The 18,670-nt window shown below is 35.2% G+C and overlaps 3 protein-coding genes across 3 annotated transcripts; all 3 read left to right on the forward strand.

The window, feature by feature from the left end:
• On the forward strand, positions 1-1,069 carry LOC109159747 (putative germin-like protein 2-1). Its single transcript, XM_019307859.1, has 2 exons — positions 1-174; positions 294-1,069. Exons 1-2 carry the CDS (start codon positions 51-53, stop codon positions 854-856), a joined length of 687 nt encoding a protein of 228 aa, XP_019163404.1. The 5' UTR covers positions 1-50; the 3' UTR covers positions 857-1,069.
• A 7,062-nt stretch (positions 1,070-8,131) lies between these two features.
• LOC109160004 (putative germin-like protein 2-1) lies at positions 8,132-9,179 on the forward strand. Its single transcript, XM_019308120.1, has 2 exons — positions 8,132-8,284; positions 8,404-9,179. The coding sequence occupies exons 1-2, from the start codon at positions 8,161-8,163 to the stop codon at positions 8,964-8,966; spliced, it is 687 nt and encodes a 228-aa protein (XP_019163665.1). The 5' UTR covers positions 8,132-8,160; the 3' UTR covers positions 8,967-9,179.
• Positions 9,180-15,857: 6,678 nt separating this feature from the next.
• LOC109159854 (germin-like protein subfamily 1 member 13) lies at positions 15,858-16,425 on the forward strand. Its single transcript, XM_019307963.1, has 2 exons — positions 15,858-16,010; positions 16,130-16,425. The coding sequence occupies exons 1-2, from the start codon at positions 15,887-15,889 to the stop codon at positions 16,423-16,425; spliced, it is 420 nt and encodes a 139-aa protein (XP_019163508.1). The 5' UTR covers positions 15,858-15,886.
• Positions 16,426-18,670: the final 2,245 nt, after the last annotated feature.

The following is an 18,670-nucleotide window of genomic DNA, read 5'->3' on the forward strand; positions in this document are numbered from 1 at the left end:
CATTCTAACATCGTCTCTTAGCTTAACTGCATTTATATTCTCAGTTTAAAATGGCTCTTAGATTACTTATCATTGCCGCTGCGGTTTTGGCATTGGCATCTTCATTTGCAGAAGCATCAGATCCTAGTTCTTTGCAGGATTTTTGTGTTGCTGTTAAAGACTCCAAGGCTGCTGGTATGTACCCTATCATATCAATCAAAAATCTTGTCTACATTATATTATTTAACTTAATTTTCAGTCAACAATTAATGTTTGTGACTTTTGTTTCAATTCTCTTGCGACTATATATGCAGTGTTTGTTAACGGAAAGATTTGCAAGAACCCAATGGAAGTTGATGCTGATGATTTCCTCTTCCAAGGTCTTAACAAGCCTGGAAACACATCAAATCCACTTGGATCAGCCGTCTCAGCTGTGAATGTCAATAATCTAGCAGGACTTAACACACTCGGCATTTCATTAGCTCGTATTGATTTTGAGCCCTACGGCCTCAACCCTCCCCACACGCACCCTCGTGCAACTGAAGTCCTTACAGTCTTGGAAGGCACCCTCTACGTTGGGTTCGTCCTTTCTAATCCGGCGCCAGGAATGAAGAACAAGCTCTTTACCAAGACATTATATCCCGGAGATGTTTTCGTATTCCCAGAAGGTCTCATTCATTTCCAATTCAACATTGGACATTCAAAAGCCATAGCTTTTGCTGGCCTAAGCAGTCAAAATCCAGGAGTCATTACTATTGCCAACGCTGTTTTCGGATCAGATCCACCAATCAGTCCAAATGTTTTGACTAAAGCATTCCAAGTGGACAAGAATGTGATTAACTACCTCCAATCACAATTCTGGTACAACAACAACTAATGATCCAAACTTAGGATGGATTTTCCTTAGCTTCATAATTGGATTCGTAATACATATTCATATTAATACTTTTTGTAGTATTAATTTTATAAACCGCCTATTTCTGGCGTTCTTATGTTAGAATCATTGATACTTAAACACATATATTGTATCTTTTTATATTTACTTGGAATGGATTTTAATGGAATAAACTGATTGAGTTATTGATTAGAATACATGTATGGATTGTTTGGCTGAATATTGTCAAATTGGCTCATCTACTACTCACAAATGCTTAATTAACTTTTTGGTCTAAAATAAGAATTAATTTGATGCATAAACTTCCTATTATTCTTTTATTTACCATTTTTTCCAGGTTTTATCAGATTGCCAATTCATATTAAACTCATATGGAAATTTAATTAAAAAAAAGTTGTTGACATGAATTTTTTTTTTTTTTTTTGAATACTATTGACTTGGTTACAATGTAGTATCTGTTCATAACTATTTTTTCAAACCCACAACCTCCCATATAAAGGAGGACAAATTTTTGTGTGGACCATAGTCCACACAGTGTTATGTGGACCATAACAAAAGGTACATTTTTAATATACTAAATGTATATTATTTTTGTACTGTATGCACATTATACAATATAATGTATAGTACACTCAGTACAAAAATAATGCACATCCCCTGAATACAATGTACATTATTTTTGTACTGAATGTACTTTATTTTTGTACTGAATGTACATTATTTTACTGTGTACAAAATATGGTCCATGGTCCACACAATAACAATTGTTTAGCAACTCGGTGCCATTGGACCACAAGGTCCATGACTTGTTGACATGAAATTTATTAAGGCTATAAATTAAAATAAAGAAAACTCGACCTATTAGTATGTTCTTCATCTTTAACTTCTCTCTTAAACTTTGTCTTCTTAAAATCATCTTGGACTTCTTTCTTCAGCTTCGTCTTCTCAAACCCATCTTCGACTTTTCGGTCGTTTGAAGGAATTCCACTGGAAGGTGGAATTATATTCACCGAAAATCCACCTTTTCGGTAGATTGAAGTAAATCCACCGTACCGAAAGGTGGAATTATATTATAATTTCACCTTCCGGTGGAATTGGAGCCACTGAAAAGTGGAAAAATCACGATTCGGTGTATGAAGCAAAATATTATTTTGCTGGACGCCGGTTAGGAACAAGTGTGTTTAGATTTTGATGATACCAAACTTACTAGGAATATAGACCCCTCTTTTTGCTCTCTTCATTTTGTATCTTTCGTGTTAGACAAAAGTAGTCACAACTCACCATGTGATTTGTGCTTAGTAGCACATTTACACGAATCAGAGTTGTATTTAGAGAATTAGGTCTACTTGAAGAGAAGAAGATCAAGAGAAGGCCCAGAGAATAACTAAGACCGAAAGATGGAAGGGTCTAACTCTCGTGTGAACAACAAATGATCAAGAAATCATTTGACTTGAAGAGAAAACGAAAGATAAGGACAATCTTTCGTTAACTATTTCCAAGACTTAAAGTCTAACACAGACTTGAATAGACAACTTCTACATGAAAACACAAAAGAATGTTTGTCTATGTCTTACAACTGGGCAATCATCCTAGACAAAAGGAGTCCAAGGAATGAATTTTTTCAAATACCAAGGAGCATTAAATGATTTTTACCTTTGTCAGTGGGAAAGGACAAAAAGACAAGCAACTTTTTGTGCCAACAGCTACACAGTACAGCCGCATTAAATGCTCCAAGCCCAGTGATCTTTACACGCTGGTTAATAGGTTTGAAATTCTCATCTCCCTCCAACGGATGGATTTCCCTCACCTATAAATACCCCTCTTCACCACTGAAGAAGGTGCTGGTTTTTCACTCAATCTTTATCTACAAAAGCTTTGTTAACAAGTACCATCCAAAAGCTTTCAAAACCAGTGTGTTGTTGTGAAGTTTTTCAAAGAGATCATCTAGACTTCTAGCCTTCACAACACAAGGAAATCTTGCAACTTTTATTTGAAGATTCAAGCATCATCAAGTCAAGATTCCATTAGTTGGAGAACATCATCAATTCTTTCCAACCCTCAACTCTGAAGAAGACGTTGATAGTGTGAGCATATAGCCATTACTGTGCAATCCAACTATAAGCTTAAGCTTGTAGTTGAGATGGAGCACATGCTTCAATTTGGTATCAGAACTAGACCAAAGGTCATGGGTTTGAATCTCAACGCCACCTGTAAGCGACTATGGTTTACCGGTCCACGTGTTGCTTGGAACCCACCGCACACGTGAGGGGGCATATGAGCATATAGCCATTAATGTGTATCCAACTATCAGCTTAGGCGTGAGGGGGCGTATGAGCATATAGCCATTAATGTGTATCCAATTATCAGCTTAGGCTTTTAGTTGGGATGGAGCACACGCTTCAATTTGGCGTGTGAGCATATAGCCATTACTGTGCAATCCAACTATAAGCTTAGGCTTTTAGTTGAGATGGAGCACACGCTTTAATTTGGCGTGTGAGCATATAGTCATTACTGTGCAATCCAACTATAAGCTTAAGTTTTTAGTTGAGATGGAACACATGCTTCAATTTGGTATCAGAGCCAGACCCAAGGTCATGGGTTCGAATCTCAGCGCCACTCGTAAGCGACTATGGTTTACAGGTCCACGTGTTGCTTGAAACCCACCGCACATGTAAGCTTATCATGGGTTCGAATCTCAGCGCCACTCGTAAGCGACTACGGTTTACCAGTCCACGTGTTGCTTGGAACCCACCGCACACGTGAGCTTAAGCTTTTAGTTGAGATGGAGCACATGGGCTCCGGCTTAGTGATCAAGGAAGCTAGCTTGTTAGTGCATACCCTTTCACAAGTTGTAAAAGAAGAGTAGAGTAGGCTTCGTTAATAGCCGAACTACTATAAAAACCTCACTCTCACTCTCTCTTTACTTTCGTTTATCGATCTATCTGGCATTGCATTCATACCAATCAAACGCTAAGTTTTTCCATTACAAAATCGTGCAAGTAACATTTTAAAATCAATTCACATTTTTCCGCTGTGCATAAAATTTTGGAGTAGAATCTATTCACTCCCCCCCCCCCCCCCCCTATAGACTCTCATTCGACCCTACCGGGACCTACAACGTCATGCCAACAAAAAATTATTTTGCCAGCCACATTAGCTCAACCTGACGGCGGAGGCCATGTCATCAAAACCGGATGTAACCTGAAAAAATGGTGAATGCAAGATTTTAGGCAATTTATGTATAAAATTTGCTCTTATTTTAGACCAATGAGTACGCTAATTTAGCACTTGTGAGTAATAGATGAGCTTATTTGACCCTTTTGCTGGATTATTTTAATTTTCACTCCTGCTCAACGAAATTTCTATATTGATAAGCAGATGTCAATCTCAACTACAGAACATGAGTTCAACTCTGGTAAATTTTCACCTAGCTACTTTCATAATGTCTTTTCTTTTTAAGAAAAAGTTAATTGAGGACATTCATTATTACCTTTGTCCAACATATTATGTATTAGTGACCTAACCATACACATTCTTTTGAGGTCTCATACAAAGCAATGATTTTAGAGTGATTCGATGAGGTAGCTACTAGTGTCTGTTTAACATATTTCTATGAGATAGCAGTACCTCCATAAAGGAACACATATCCGGTCTAGGATCTAGCATTATGTGGACCGGACATATAACCAGCATATTAATATCCCACTAATGTGGTGTCTTGGTGTCTTTGAAATAGAAGCCCAAGATCCTTTGTTCCTTGTAGATATCTGAGGATATGTTTTATGTCAATCCAATGTCTTATGGTTGGAGCAACACTAAACCGAGCTAACATATTTACTGAAAATGCAATGTCATGTCTAGTGCAATTAGAAAGGTAGAGAAGTGCTCCAGTAGCACTTTAGGTAAGGGACTTCTAGTCATAGAATATCCTTCGTTATCCTCTTTTGGCCTGTATGGGTCCTTATCAACTTCAAGTGATCGAACCACCCATGGAGTATTAAGTAGATGAGACTTATCCATATAGAATCTCTCCAATAATTTGTTTGTGTATTTGGATTGATGTATGAAAATCCTTTCAGGGAGGTGCTCGATCTGCATGCCGAGACAGAACTTGGTTTTTCCCAAGTCTTTCATTTTAAATTCCTCCTTCAAACACAAACATGCCTTTTTGACATCCTTACATGTTTATATCCTTAAATTAGTGTGATATACATGTAAAAATTACCACCGAACACGTAGGACCATTTCGCTTTATCTACAATGTACAAACCTAATAAGAGCCAATGAAGTTAGGTCCCTAACCACAACTAAAAAATGTTGGAGTAATTGTTGGTTGAAATGAATGGTTCATATTATTTTGATTTTAGTATTTTTTTAAAAAATATTTTTTTCCTATTATACCATCTATTATATCATCTACTTTTCCTAAATACCCTTATATTTCGTCAGGGTAAACTTTAGTAATGGAATTATGTTAATTATTTATTATTCTTAACTTACTCATTGAATTTCATAAGTAAGGTCTTAGGTTCGAACCTCATCCAATCAAAACTGACATAATTGTTAAACATATACTATGAATATGTTAGAGTGTATTAAAAAAAATAATATAAAATTTAATATGAACTTTGGTCAATTAATTAGAATCACGCATTGGGCATTGATTAAACAATACACCTAATTTATATTATACCTAATTTACAGTATATATTCAACACATATGAAAAACTATGGCTATTATCATTTCTAAGTGGAGGAGGATTTGGTTCTGTTTTTCAAGGTTAATTGTGCCAAGGCACTAAAATTGCAGTGAAGCACACCAGGGGACTAGATCAAATCAAGAATTCATTTCTGGTGGAAGTGCAAAAAAGAGGAAGCATGAATCACGCCAATTTCAAGGGTTTTATGTTGCAAAAAATATGCTTATTAGGATACTATCTAGTAATATACGTGAGGGTGCTTCCCTCTAAAATTGCTGTTACACCAGTTAATCCAACATTTCTGCCACATGTTATAGTTATGCATTTTTGAAGTATTTACTTTTATGAAAAAATTGATAATCTATCTTGCATTGATATATGTCAGGATAACGAATGATACTTTGATAAATTCTTAAACAATAATTTATAAATACGCATTGGGCATCAGACTATTCACGGGCATCAAACTATTCTACATTTTATTTCATTTTCCCAATGAGTTTATTTCTACAAAAGTCCATTGACTTTGGTAACATTTCCAAATTTAGTCCCAGACTCCCAGACAATCATTTTAACCATTTAGCACTCCAACCGCGGGACATAGGGGCCGATCACCATCAGCCGCCGACGAAGTAAGAAGCCAGCTATTGGCAGCGGGGGGAGGAGGGAATGACGAAGAAGGAGAAACATAAAAACTGTTGGTTTGATTTTTTTTTTTTTTTTGGTGTTTTCTGTCTTTTATATATATATATATAAAATGGGGTGGGGGTAGGGGTGAGGGGGGCAACTGCCCCCATTGTCCCTCTCTGGATTTGCCCTTGTATGATACAATTTTTATATAAGCATAATTTCTAGCATATGCATTTTTTTTTTTTTACTGGCAATGGAAACTTGCAGTCACTATCCAAGGGTCTGTAGTCAGCTAAACAACGTCTTTTGACATTAGTCGGTAAAGGACCACAAGAAGGTAAACTAATCTAAGTCACCCACAGCTGATGACCGTTTTAAACCAAAAAGACTAGACCGCTCCTGCTGAGAGTCGAACTTAATTATAATAGTCTAACCTATGCTTATTCAATTTTTAAACAATAGAACAAGTGAAGCTAAAAATCATTCTCAATCTAAAATATTTAAATTCTAATCATTATTAAACATAAAATTTACAATTAAATCTCTAAAATTTAACATTATCATACTAAAATTAGATCACATCAATAATTTACAACACCAATATATCATCACACAAAAGAAAATTTTGATATAAATAAATTATGAAAATTTATAACATTTACCTAATTTTGATTCAAATTACCCCATCGTATTATCATATTTTAGACACTTTTGATCATTTCGATAACCTTTTCAGTGAAACCTTATGTTAGACAAAAGTATTTTCGTTTCTTCACATTTTTTTTCCCAATGAGTTTATTTCAACGAAAGTCCATTGACTTTGGTAGCATTTCAAAATTTAGTCTCAGACAATCGTTTTTACCTTTTAGCACTCCAGACTATCATATTTTGAACGTTTTTGGTCTTTCTGATTACTTTTTTTTTTTTTTTTTTTTTCGGTGAAACCCTATTTTAGGAAATGATATTTTCCGATGACAAAGAAGAAGTTTTTTTTTTTTTTTTTTTTTTTTGCTTTACAACTATAGTAGATGATTTACAGAATCATGAAAAAAAAAATACCGGTCAGACTAAAGTCAACCGAATGGTGACATCCTAAGCTTTTCAACTGCATTGCAAAATGATTCCCCGGCACCCAGAGGTTCTCACGTACTTGGTATCGCCATTGGCTAAGGACGATTTGGGACCGGGTTGAAGGAGATAAAGACAAGAATCGGGTAAAGGAGATGATGCAATCCACGACTGAAGAGACGAAATTCGAGAGACAAACTAGCACAGAAAACTGGGAAATTTTAATTTGAAAAAAAAAAAAAAGAAAAGGTCTAAAATAGGGTTTCATCTAAAAAAAAATTATCGAAAGAACCAAAAATGTCCAATAATATGATAGTCTGGATTGTTAAATATAATGGCTAAAACAATTGTCTAGGACAAATTTGGAATTCACTCGGCCAGTGTACGTCCTTATCCATCTTGACAAAATCTTGGAAATGAATATGAACTGGTTCCCTTCGGAAATAGATTAATTATACTCTGTATTAGTTAAGGTTGGTGTTTTCCTTGATCCATTAAAATGATTCTTATTTTATTTCGTGGACCAAATTAAAGCCTAATTATTACCTGTTCTTTTGGCTATATTAATTACTAATACTAAACTTGGAATAATAGATGAGATAACGAAGATTAAATCAAACTATATATTTGACTTGGCTAACTTGTAGTTGTTGAAATGAAACTTTGATAATTATAAAATAAAAATAAAAAATCATATAGTACTTGAGGAATTGAAGCAGTCCTAGCTAGTCTTCATATATTATTGTGCACGCAACAATGTGTCATACTGCTTCAAACCCCAATAAATTAAACATTGCATATCTATAAATACCCACCACCCCTCCCTCTTTCTCTAATCCATTCTAACATCGTCTCTTAGCTTAACTGCATTTATATTCTCAGTTTAAAATGGCTCTTAGATTACTTATCATTGCCGCTGCGGTTTTGGCATTGGCATCTTCATTTGCAGAAGCATCAGATCCTAGTTCTTTGCAGGATTTTTGTGTTGCTGTTAAAGACTCCAAGGCTGCTGGTATGTACCCTATCATATCAATCAAAAATCTTGTCTACATTATATTATTTAACTTAATTTTCAGTCAACAATTAATGTTTGTGACTTTTGTTTCAATTCTCTTGCGACTATATATGCAGTGTTTGTTAACGGAAAGATTTGCAAGAACCCAATGGAAGTTGATGCTGATGATTTCCTCTTCCAAGGTCTTAACAAGCCTGGAAACACATCAAATCCACTTGGATCAGCCGTCTCAGCTGTGAATGTCAATAATCTAGCAGGACTTAACACACTCGGCATTTCATTAGCTCGTATTGATTTTGAGCCCTACGGCCTCAACCCTCCCCACACGCACCCTCGTGCAACTGAAGTCCTTACAGTCTTGGAAGGCACCCTCTACGTTGGGTTCGTCCTTTCTAATCCGGCGCCAGGAATGAAGAACAAGCTCTTTACCAAGACATTATATCCCGGAGATGTTTTCGTATTCCCAGAAGGTCTCATTCATTTCCAATTCAACATTGGACATTCAAAAGCCATAGCTTTTGCTGGCCTAAGCAGTCAAAATCCAGGAGTCATTACTATTGCCAACGCTGTTTTCGGATCAGATCCACCAATCAGTCCAAATGTTTTGACTAAAGCATTCCAAGTGGACAAGAATGTGATTAACTACCTCCAATCACAATTCTGGTACAACAACAACTAATGATCCAAACTTAGGATGGATTTTCCTTAGCTTCATAATTGGATTCGTAATACATATTCATATTAATACTTTTTGTAGTATTAATTTTATAAACCGCCTATTTCTGGCGTTCTTATGTTAGAATCATTGATACTTAAACACATATATTGTATCTTTTTATATTTACTTGGAATGGATTTTAATGGAATAAACTGATTGAGTTATTGATTAGAATACATGTATGGATTGTTTGGCTGAATATTGTCAAATTGGCTCATCTACTACTCACAAATGCTTAATTAACTTTTTGGTCTAAAATAAGAATTAATTTGATGCATAAACTTCCTATTATTCTTTTATTTACCATTTTTTCCAGGTTTTATCAGATTGCCAATTCATATTAAACTCATATGGAAATTTAATTAAAAAAAAGTTGTTGACATGAATTTTTTTTTTTTTTTTTTGAATACTATTGACTTGGTTACAATGTAGTATCTGTTCATAACTATTTTTTCAAACCCACAACCTCCCATATAAAGGAGGACAAATTTTTGTGTGGACCATAGTCCACACAGTGTTATGTGGACCATAACAAAAGGTACATTTTTAATATACTAAATGTATATTATTTTTGTACTGTATGCACATTATACAATATAATGTATAGTACACTCAGTACAAAAATAATGCACATCCCCTGAATACAATGTACATTATTTTTGTACTGAATGTACTTTATTTTTGTACTGAATGTACATTATTTTACTGTGTACAAAATATGGTCCATGGTCCACACAATAACAATTGTTTAGCAACTCGGTGCCATTGGACCACAAGGTCCATGACTTGTTGACATGAAATTTATTAAGGCTATAAATTAAAATAAAGAAAACTCGACCTATTAGTATGTTCTTCATCTTTAACTTCTCTCTTAAACTTTGTCTTCTTAAAATCATCTTGGACTTCTTTCTTCAGCTTCGTCTTCTCAAACCCATCTTCGACTTTTCGGTCGTTTGAAGGAATTCCACTGGAAGGTGGAATTATATTCACCGAAAATCCACCTTTTCGGTAGATTGAAGTAAATCCACCGTACCGAAAGGTGGAATTATATTATAATTTCACCTTCCGGTGGAATTGGAGCCACTGAAAAGTGGAAAAATCACGATTCGGTGTATGAAGCAAAATATTATTTTGCTGGACGCCGGTTAGGAACAAGTGTGTTTAGATTTTGATGATACCAAACTTACTAGGAATATAGACCCCTCTTTTTGCTCTCTTCATTTTGTATCTTTCGTGTTAGACAAAAGTAGTCACAACTCACCATGTGATTTGTGCTTAGTAGCACATTTACACGAATCAGAGTTGTATTTAGAGAATTAGGTCTACTTGAAGAGAAGAAGATCAAGAGAAGGCCCAGAGAATAACTAAGACCGAAAGATGGAAGGGTCTAACTCTCGTGTGAACAACAAATGATCAAGAAATCATTTGACTTGAAGAGAAAACGAAAGATAAGGACAATCTTTCGTTAACTATTTCCAAGACTTAAAGTCTAACACAGACTTGAATAGACAACTTCTACATGAAAACACAAAAGAATGTTTGTCTATGTCTTACAACTGGGCAATCATCCTAGACAAAAGGAGTCCAAGGAATGAATTTTTTCAAATACCAAGGAGCATTAAATGATTTTTACCTTTGTCAGTGGGAAAGGACAAAAAGACAAGCAACTTTTTGTGCCAACAGCTACACAGTACAGCCGCATTAAATGCTCCAAGCCCAGTGATCTTTACACGCTGGTTAATAGGTTTGAAATTCTCATCTCCCTCCAACGGATGGATTTCCCTCACCTATAAATACCCCTCTTCACCACTGAAGAAGGTGCTGGTTTTTCACTCAATCTTTATCTACAAAAGCTTTGTTAACAAGTACCATCCAAAAGCTTTCAAAACCAGTGTGTTGTTGTGAAGTTTTTCAAAGAGAGCATATAGCCATTAATGTGTATCCAACTATCAGCTTAGGCTTTTAGTTGGGATGGAGCACACGCTTCAATTTGGCGTGTGAGCATATAGCCATTACTGTGCAATCCAACTATAAGCTTAGGCTTTTAGTTGAGATGGAGCACACGCTTTAATTTGGCGTGTGAGCATATAGTCATTACTGTGCAATCCAACTATAAGCTTAAGTTTTTAGTTGAGATGGAACACATGCTTCAATTTGGTATCAGAGCCAGACCCAAGGTCATGGGTTCGAATCTCAGCGCCACTCGTAAGCGACTATGGTTTACCGGTCCACGTGTTGCTTGGAACCCACCGCACACGTAAGCTTATCATGGGTTCGAATCTCAGCGCCACTCGTAAGCGACTACGGTTTACCGGTCCACGTGTTGCTTGGAACCCACCGCGCACGTGAGCTTAAGCTTTTAGTTGAGATGGAGCACATGGGCTCCGGCTTAGTGATCAAGGAAGCTAGCTTGTTAGTGCATACCCTTTCACAAGTTGTAAAAGAAGAGTAGAGTAGGCTTCGTTAATAGCCGAACTACTATAAAAACCTCACTCTCACTCTCTCTTTACTTTCGTTTATCGATCTATCTGGCATTGCATTCATACCAATCAAACGCTAAGTTTTTCCATTACAAAATCGTGCAAGTAACATTTTAAAATCAATTCACATTTTTTTCCGCTGTGCATAAAATTTTGGAGTAGAATCTATTCACTCCCCCCCCCCCCCCCCTATAGACTCTCATTCGACCCTACCGGGACCTACAACGTCATGCCAACAAAAATTATTTTGCCAGCCACATTAGCTCAACCTGACGGCGGAGGCCATGTCATCAAAACCGGATGTAACCTGAAAAAATGGTGAATGCAAGATTTTAGGCAATTTATGTATAAAATTTGCTCTTATTTTAGACCAATGAGTACGCTAATTTAGCACTTGTGAGTAATAGATGAGCTTATTTGACCCTTTTGCTGGATTATTTTAATTTTCACTCCTGCTCAACGAAATTTCTATATTGATAAGCAGATGTCAATCTCAACTACAGAACATGAGTTCAACTCCGGTAAATTTTCACCTAGCTACTTTCATAATGTCTTTTCTTTTTAAGAAAAAGTTAATTGAGGACATTCATTATTACCTTTGTCCAACATATTATGTATTAGTGACCTAACCATACACATTCTTTTGAGGTCTCATACAAAGCAATGATTTTAGAGTGATTCGATGAGGTAGCTACTAGTGTCTGTTTAACATATTTCTATGAGATAGCAGTACCTCCATAAAGGAACACATATCCGGTCTAGGATCTAGCATTATGTGGACCGGACATATAACCAGCATATTAATATCCCACTAATGTGGTGTCTTGGTGTCTTTGAAATAGAAGCCCAAGATCCTTTGTTCCTTGTAGATATCTGAGGATATGTTTTATGTCAATCCAATGTCTTATGGTTGGAGCAACACTAAACCGAGCTAACATATTTACTGAAAATGCAATGTCATGTCTAGTGCAATTAGAAAGATAGAGAAGTGCTCCAATAGCACTTTAGGTAAGGGACTTCTAGTCATAGAATATCCTTCGTTATCCTCTTTTGGCCTGTATGGGTCCTTATCAACTTCAAGTGATCGAACCACCCACGGAGTATTAAGTAGATGAGACTTATCCATATAGAATCTCTCCAATAATTTGTTTGTGTATTTGGATTGATGTATGAAAATCTTTTCAGGGAGGTGCTCGATCTGCATGCCGAGACAGAACTTGGTTTTTCCCAAGTCTTTCATTTTAAATTCCTCCTTCAAACACAAACATGCCTTTTTGACATCCTTACATGTTTATATCCTTAAATTAGTGTGATATACATGTAAAAATTACCACCGAACACGTAGGACCATTTCGCTTTATCTACAATGTACAAACCTAATAAGAGCCAATGAAGTTAGGTCCCTAACCACAACTAAAAAATGTTGGAGTAATTGTTTGTTGAAATGAATGGTTCATATTATTTTGATTTTAGTATTTTTTTAAAAAATATTTTTTTCCTATTATACCATCTATTATATCATCTACTTTTCCTAAATACCCTTATATTTCGTCAGGGTAAACTTTAGTAATGGAATTATGTTAATTATTTATTATTCTTAACTTACTCATTGAATTTCATAAGTAAGGTCTTAGGTTCGAACCTCATCCAATCAAAACTGACATAATTGTTAAACATATACTATGAATATGTTAGAGTGTATTAAAAAAATAATATAAAATTTAATATGAACTTTGGTCAATTAATTAGAATCACGCATTGGGCATTGATTAAACAATACACCTAATTTATATTATACCTAATTTACAGTATATATTCAACACATATGAAAAACTATGGCTATTATCATTTCTAAGTGGAGGAGGATTTGGTTCTGTTTTTCAAGGTTAATTGTGCCAAGGCACTAAAATTGCAGTGAAGCACACCAGGGGACTAGATCAAATCAAGAATTCATTTCTGGTGGAAGTGCAAAAAAGAGGAAGCATGAATCACGCCAATTTCAAGGGTTTTATGTTGCAAAAAATATGCTTATTAGGATACTATCTAGTAATATACGTGAGGGTGCTTCCCTCTAAAATTGCTGTTACACCAGTTAATCCAACATTTCTGCCACATGTTATAGTTATGCATTTTTGAAGTATTTACTTTTATGAAAAAATTGATAATCTATCTTGCATTGATATATGTCAGGATAACGAATGATACTTTGATAAATTCTTAAACAATAATTTATAAATACGCATTGGGCATCAGACTATTCACGGGCATCAAACTATTCTACATTTTATTTCATTTTCCCAATGAGTTTATTTCTACAAAAGTCCATTGACTTTGGTAACATTTCCAAATTTAGTCCCAGACTCCCAGACAATCATTTTAACCATTTAGCACTCCAACCGCGGGACATAGGGGCCGATCACCATCAGCCGCCGCAATTGCCGCCGACGACAGTAAGAAGCCAGCTATTGGCAGCGGGGGGAGGAGGGAATGACGAAGAAGGAGAAACATAAAAACTGTTGGTTTGATTTTTTTTTTTTTTTTTGGTGTTTTCTGTCTTTTATATATATATATATAAAATGGGGTGGGGGTAGGGGTGAGGGGGGCAACTGCCCCATTGTCCCTCTCTGGATTTGCCCTTGTATGATACAATTTTTATATAAGCATAATTTCTAGCATATGCATTTTTTTTTTTTTACTGGCAATGGAAACTTGCAGTCACTATCCAAGGGTCTGTAGTCAGCTAAACAACGTCTTTTGACATTAGTCGGTAAAGGACCACAAGAAGGTAAACTAATCTAAGTCACCCACAGCTGATGACCGTTTTAAACCAAAAAGACTAGACCGCTCCTGCTGAGAGTCGAACTTAATTATAATAGTCTAACCTATGCTTATTCAATTTTAAACAATAGAACAAGTGAAGCTAAAAATCATTCTCAATCTAAAATATTTAAATTCTAATCATTATTAAACATAAAATTTACAATTAAATCTCTAAAATTTAACATTATCATACTAAAATTAGATCACATCAATAATTTACAACACCAATATATCATCACACAAAGAAAATTTTGATATAAATAAATTATGAAAATTTATAACATTTACCTAATTTTGATTCAAATTACCCCAGCGTATTATCATATTTTAGACACTTTTGATCATTTCGATAACCTTTTCAGTGAAACCTTATGTTAGACAAAAGTATTTTCGTTTCTTCACATTTTTTTTCCCAATGAGTTTATTTCAACGAAAGTCCATTGACTTTGGTAGCATTTCAAAATTTAGTCTCAGACAATCGTTTTTACCTTTTAGCACTCCAGACTATCATATTTTGAACGTTTTTGGTCTTTCTGATTACTTTTTTTTTTTTTTTTTTTTTCGGTGAAACCCTATTTTAGGAAATGATATTTTCCGATGACAAAGAAGAAGTTTTTTTTTTTTTTTTTTTTTTTGCTTTACAAACTATAGTAGATGATTTACAGAATCATGAAAAAAAAAATACCGGTCAGACTAAAGTCAACCGAATGGTGACATCCTAAGCTTTTCAACTGCATTGCAAAATGATTCCCCGGCACCCAGAGGTTCTCACGTACTTGGTATCGCCATTGGCTAAGGACGATTTGGGACCGGGTTGAAGGAGATAAAGACAAGAATCGGGTAAAGGAGATGATGCAATCCACGACTGAAGAGACGAAATTCGAGAGACAAACTAGCACAGAAAACTGGGAAATTTTAATTTGAAAAAAAAAAAAAAGAAAAGGTCTAAAATAGGGTTTCATCTAAAAAAAAATTATCGAAAGAACCAAAAATGTCCAATAATATGATAGTCTGGATTGTTAAATATAATGGCTAAAACAATTGTCTAGGACAAATTTGGAATTCACTCGGCCAGTGTACGTCCTTATCCATCTTGACAAATCTTGGAAATGAATATGAACTGGTTCCCTTCGGAAATAGATTAATTATACTCTGTATTAGTTAAGGTTGGTGTTTTCCTTGATCCATTAAAATGATTCTTATTTTATTTCGTGGACCAAATTAAAGCCTAATTATTACCTGTTCTTTTGGCTATATTAATTACTAATACTAAACTTGGAATAATAGATGAGATAACGAAGATTAAATCAAACTATATATTTGACTTGGCTAACTTGTAGTTGTTGAAATGAAACTTTGATAATTATAAAATAAAAATAAAAAATCATATAGTACTTGAGGAATTGAAGCAGTCCTAGCTAGTCTTCATATATTATTGTGCACGCAACAATGTGTCATACTGCTTCAAACCCCAATAAATTAAACATTGCATATCTATAAATACCCACCACCCCTCCCTCTTTCTCTAATCCATTCTAACATCGTCTCTTAGCTTAACTGCATTTATATTCTCAGTTTAAAATGGCTCTTAGATTACTTATCATTGCCGCTGCGGTTTTGGCATTGGCATCTTCATTTGCAGAAGCATCAGATCCTAGTTCTTTGCAGGATTTTTGTGTTGCTGTTAAAGACTCCAAGGCTGCTGGTATGTACCCTATCATATCAATCAAAAATCTTGTCTACATTATATTATTTAACTTAATTTTCAGTCAACAATTAATGTTTGTGACTTTTGTTTCAATTCTCTTGCGACTATATATGCAGTGTTTGTTAACGGAAAGATTTGCAAGAACCCAATGGAAGTTGATGCTGATGATTTCCTCTTCCAAGGTCTTAACAAGCCTGGAAACACATCAAATCCACTTGGATCAGCCGTCTCAGCTGTGAATGTCAATAATCTAGCAGGACTTAACACACTCGGCATTTCATTAGCTCGTATTGATTTTGAGCCCTACGGCCTCAACCCTCCCCACACGCACCCTCGTGCAACTGAAGTCTTACAGTCTTGGAAGGCACCCTCTACGTTGGGTTCGTCCTTTCTAATCCGGCGCCAGGAATGAAGAACAAGCTCTTTACCAAGACATTATATCCGGAGATGTTTTCGTATTCCCAGAAGGTCTCATTCATTTCCAATTCAACATTGGACATTCAAAAAGCCATAGCTTTTGCTGGCCTAAGCAGTCAAAATCCAGGAGTCATTACTATTGCCAACGCTGTTTTCGGATCAGATCCACCAATCAGTCCAAATGTTTTGACTAAAGCATTCCAAGTGGACAAGAATGTGATTAACTACCTCCAATCACAATTCTGGTACAACAACAACTAATGATCCAAACTTAGGATGGATTTTCCTTAGCTTCATAATTGGATTCGTAATACATATTCATATTAATACTTTTTGTAGTATTAATTTTATAAACCGCCTATTTCTGGCGTTCTTATGTTAGAATCATTGATACTTAAACACATATATTGTATCTTTTTATATTTACTTGGAATGGATTTTAATGGAATAAACTGATTGAGTTATTGATTAGAATACATGTATGGATTGTTTGGCTGAATATTGTCAAATTGGCTCATCTACTACTCACAAATGCTTAATTAACTTTTTGGTCTAAAATAAGAATTAATTTGATGCATAAACTTCCTATTATTCTTTTATTTACCATTTTTTCCAGGTTTTATCAGATTGCCAATTCATATTAAACTCATATGGAAATTTAATTAAAAAAAAGTTGTTGACATGAATTTTTTTTTTTTTTTTTTGAATACTATTGACTTGGTTACAATGTAGTATCTGTTCATAACTATTTTTTCAAACCCACAACCTCCCATATAAAGGAGGACAAATTTTTGTGTGGACCATAGTCCACACAGTGTTATGTGGACCATAACAAAAGGTACATTTTTAATATACTAAATGTATATTATTTTTGTACTGTATGCACATTATACAATATAATGTATAGTACACTCAGTACAAAAATAATGCACATCCCTGAATACAATGTACATTATTTTTGTACTGAATGTACTTTATTTTTGTACTGAATGTACATTATTTTACTGTGTACAAAATATGGTCCATGGTCCACACAATAACAATTGTTTAGCAACTCGGTGCCATTGGACCACAAGGTCCATGACTTGTTGACATGAAATTTATTAAGGCTATAAATTAAAATAAAGAAAACTCGACCTATTAGTATGTTCTTCATCTTTAACTTCTCTCTTAAACTTTGTCTTCTTAAAATCATCTTGGACTTCTTTCTTCAGCTTCGTCTTCTCAAACCCATCTTCGACTTTTCGGTCGTTTGAAGGAATTCCACTGGAAGGTGGAATTATATTCACCGAAAATCCACCTTTTCGGTAGATTGAAGTAAATCCACCGTACCGAAAGGTGGAATTATATTATAATTTCACCTTCCGGTGGAATTGGAGCCACTGAAAAGTGGAAAAATCACGATTCGGTGTATGAAGCAAAATATTATTTTGCTGGACGCCGGTTAGGAACAAGTGTGTTTAGATTTTGATGATACCAAACTTACTAGGAATATAGACCCCTCTTTTTGCTCTCTTCATTTTGTATCTTTCGTGTTAGACAAAAGTAGTCACAACTCACCATGTGATTTGTGCTTAGTAGCACATTTACACGAATCAGAGTTGTATTTAGAGAATTAGGTCTACTTGAAGAGAAGAAGATCAAGAGAAGGCCCAGAGAATAACTAAGACCGAAAGATGGAAGGGTCTAACTCTCGTGTGAACAACAAATGATCAAGAAATCATTTGACTTGAAGAGAAAACGAAAGATAAGGACAATCTTTCGTTAACTATTTCCAAGACTTAAAGTCTAACACAGACTTGAATAGACAACTTCTACATGAAAACACAAAAGAATGTTTGTCTATGTCTTACAACTGGGCAATCATCCTAGACAAAAGGAGTCCAAGGAATGAATTTTTTCAAATACCAAGGAGCATTAAATGATTTTTACCTTTGTCAGTGGGAAAGGACAAAAAGACAAGCAACTTTTTGTGCCAACAGCTACACAGTACAGCCGCATTAAATGCTCCAAGCCCAGTGATCTTTACACGCTGGTTAATAGGTTTGAAATTCTCATCTCCCTCCAACGGATGGATTTCCCTCACCTATAAATACCCCTCTTCACCACTGAAGAAGGTGCTGGTTTTTCACTCAATCTTTATCTACAAAAGCTTTGTTAACAAGTACCATCCAAAAGCTTTCAAAACCAGTGTGTTGTTGTGAAGTTTTTCAAAGAGAGCATATAGCCATTAATGTGTA

The sequence above is a fragment of the Ipomoea nil genome, unplaced genomic scaffold (genome assembly GCF_001879475.1).
Source record: "Ipomoea nil cultivar Tokyo-kokei standard unplaced genomic scaffold, Asagao_1.1 scaffold2845, whole genome shotgun sequence".
Lineage (NCBI taxonomy): Eukaryota > Viridiplantae > Streptophyta > Magnoliopsida > Solanales > Convolvulaceae > Ipomoea > Ipomoea nil.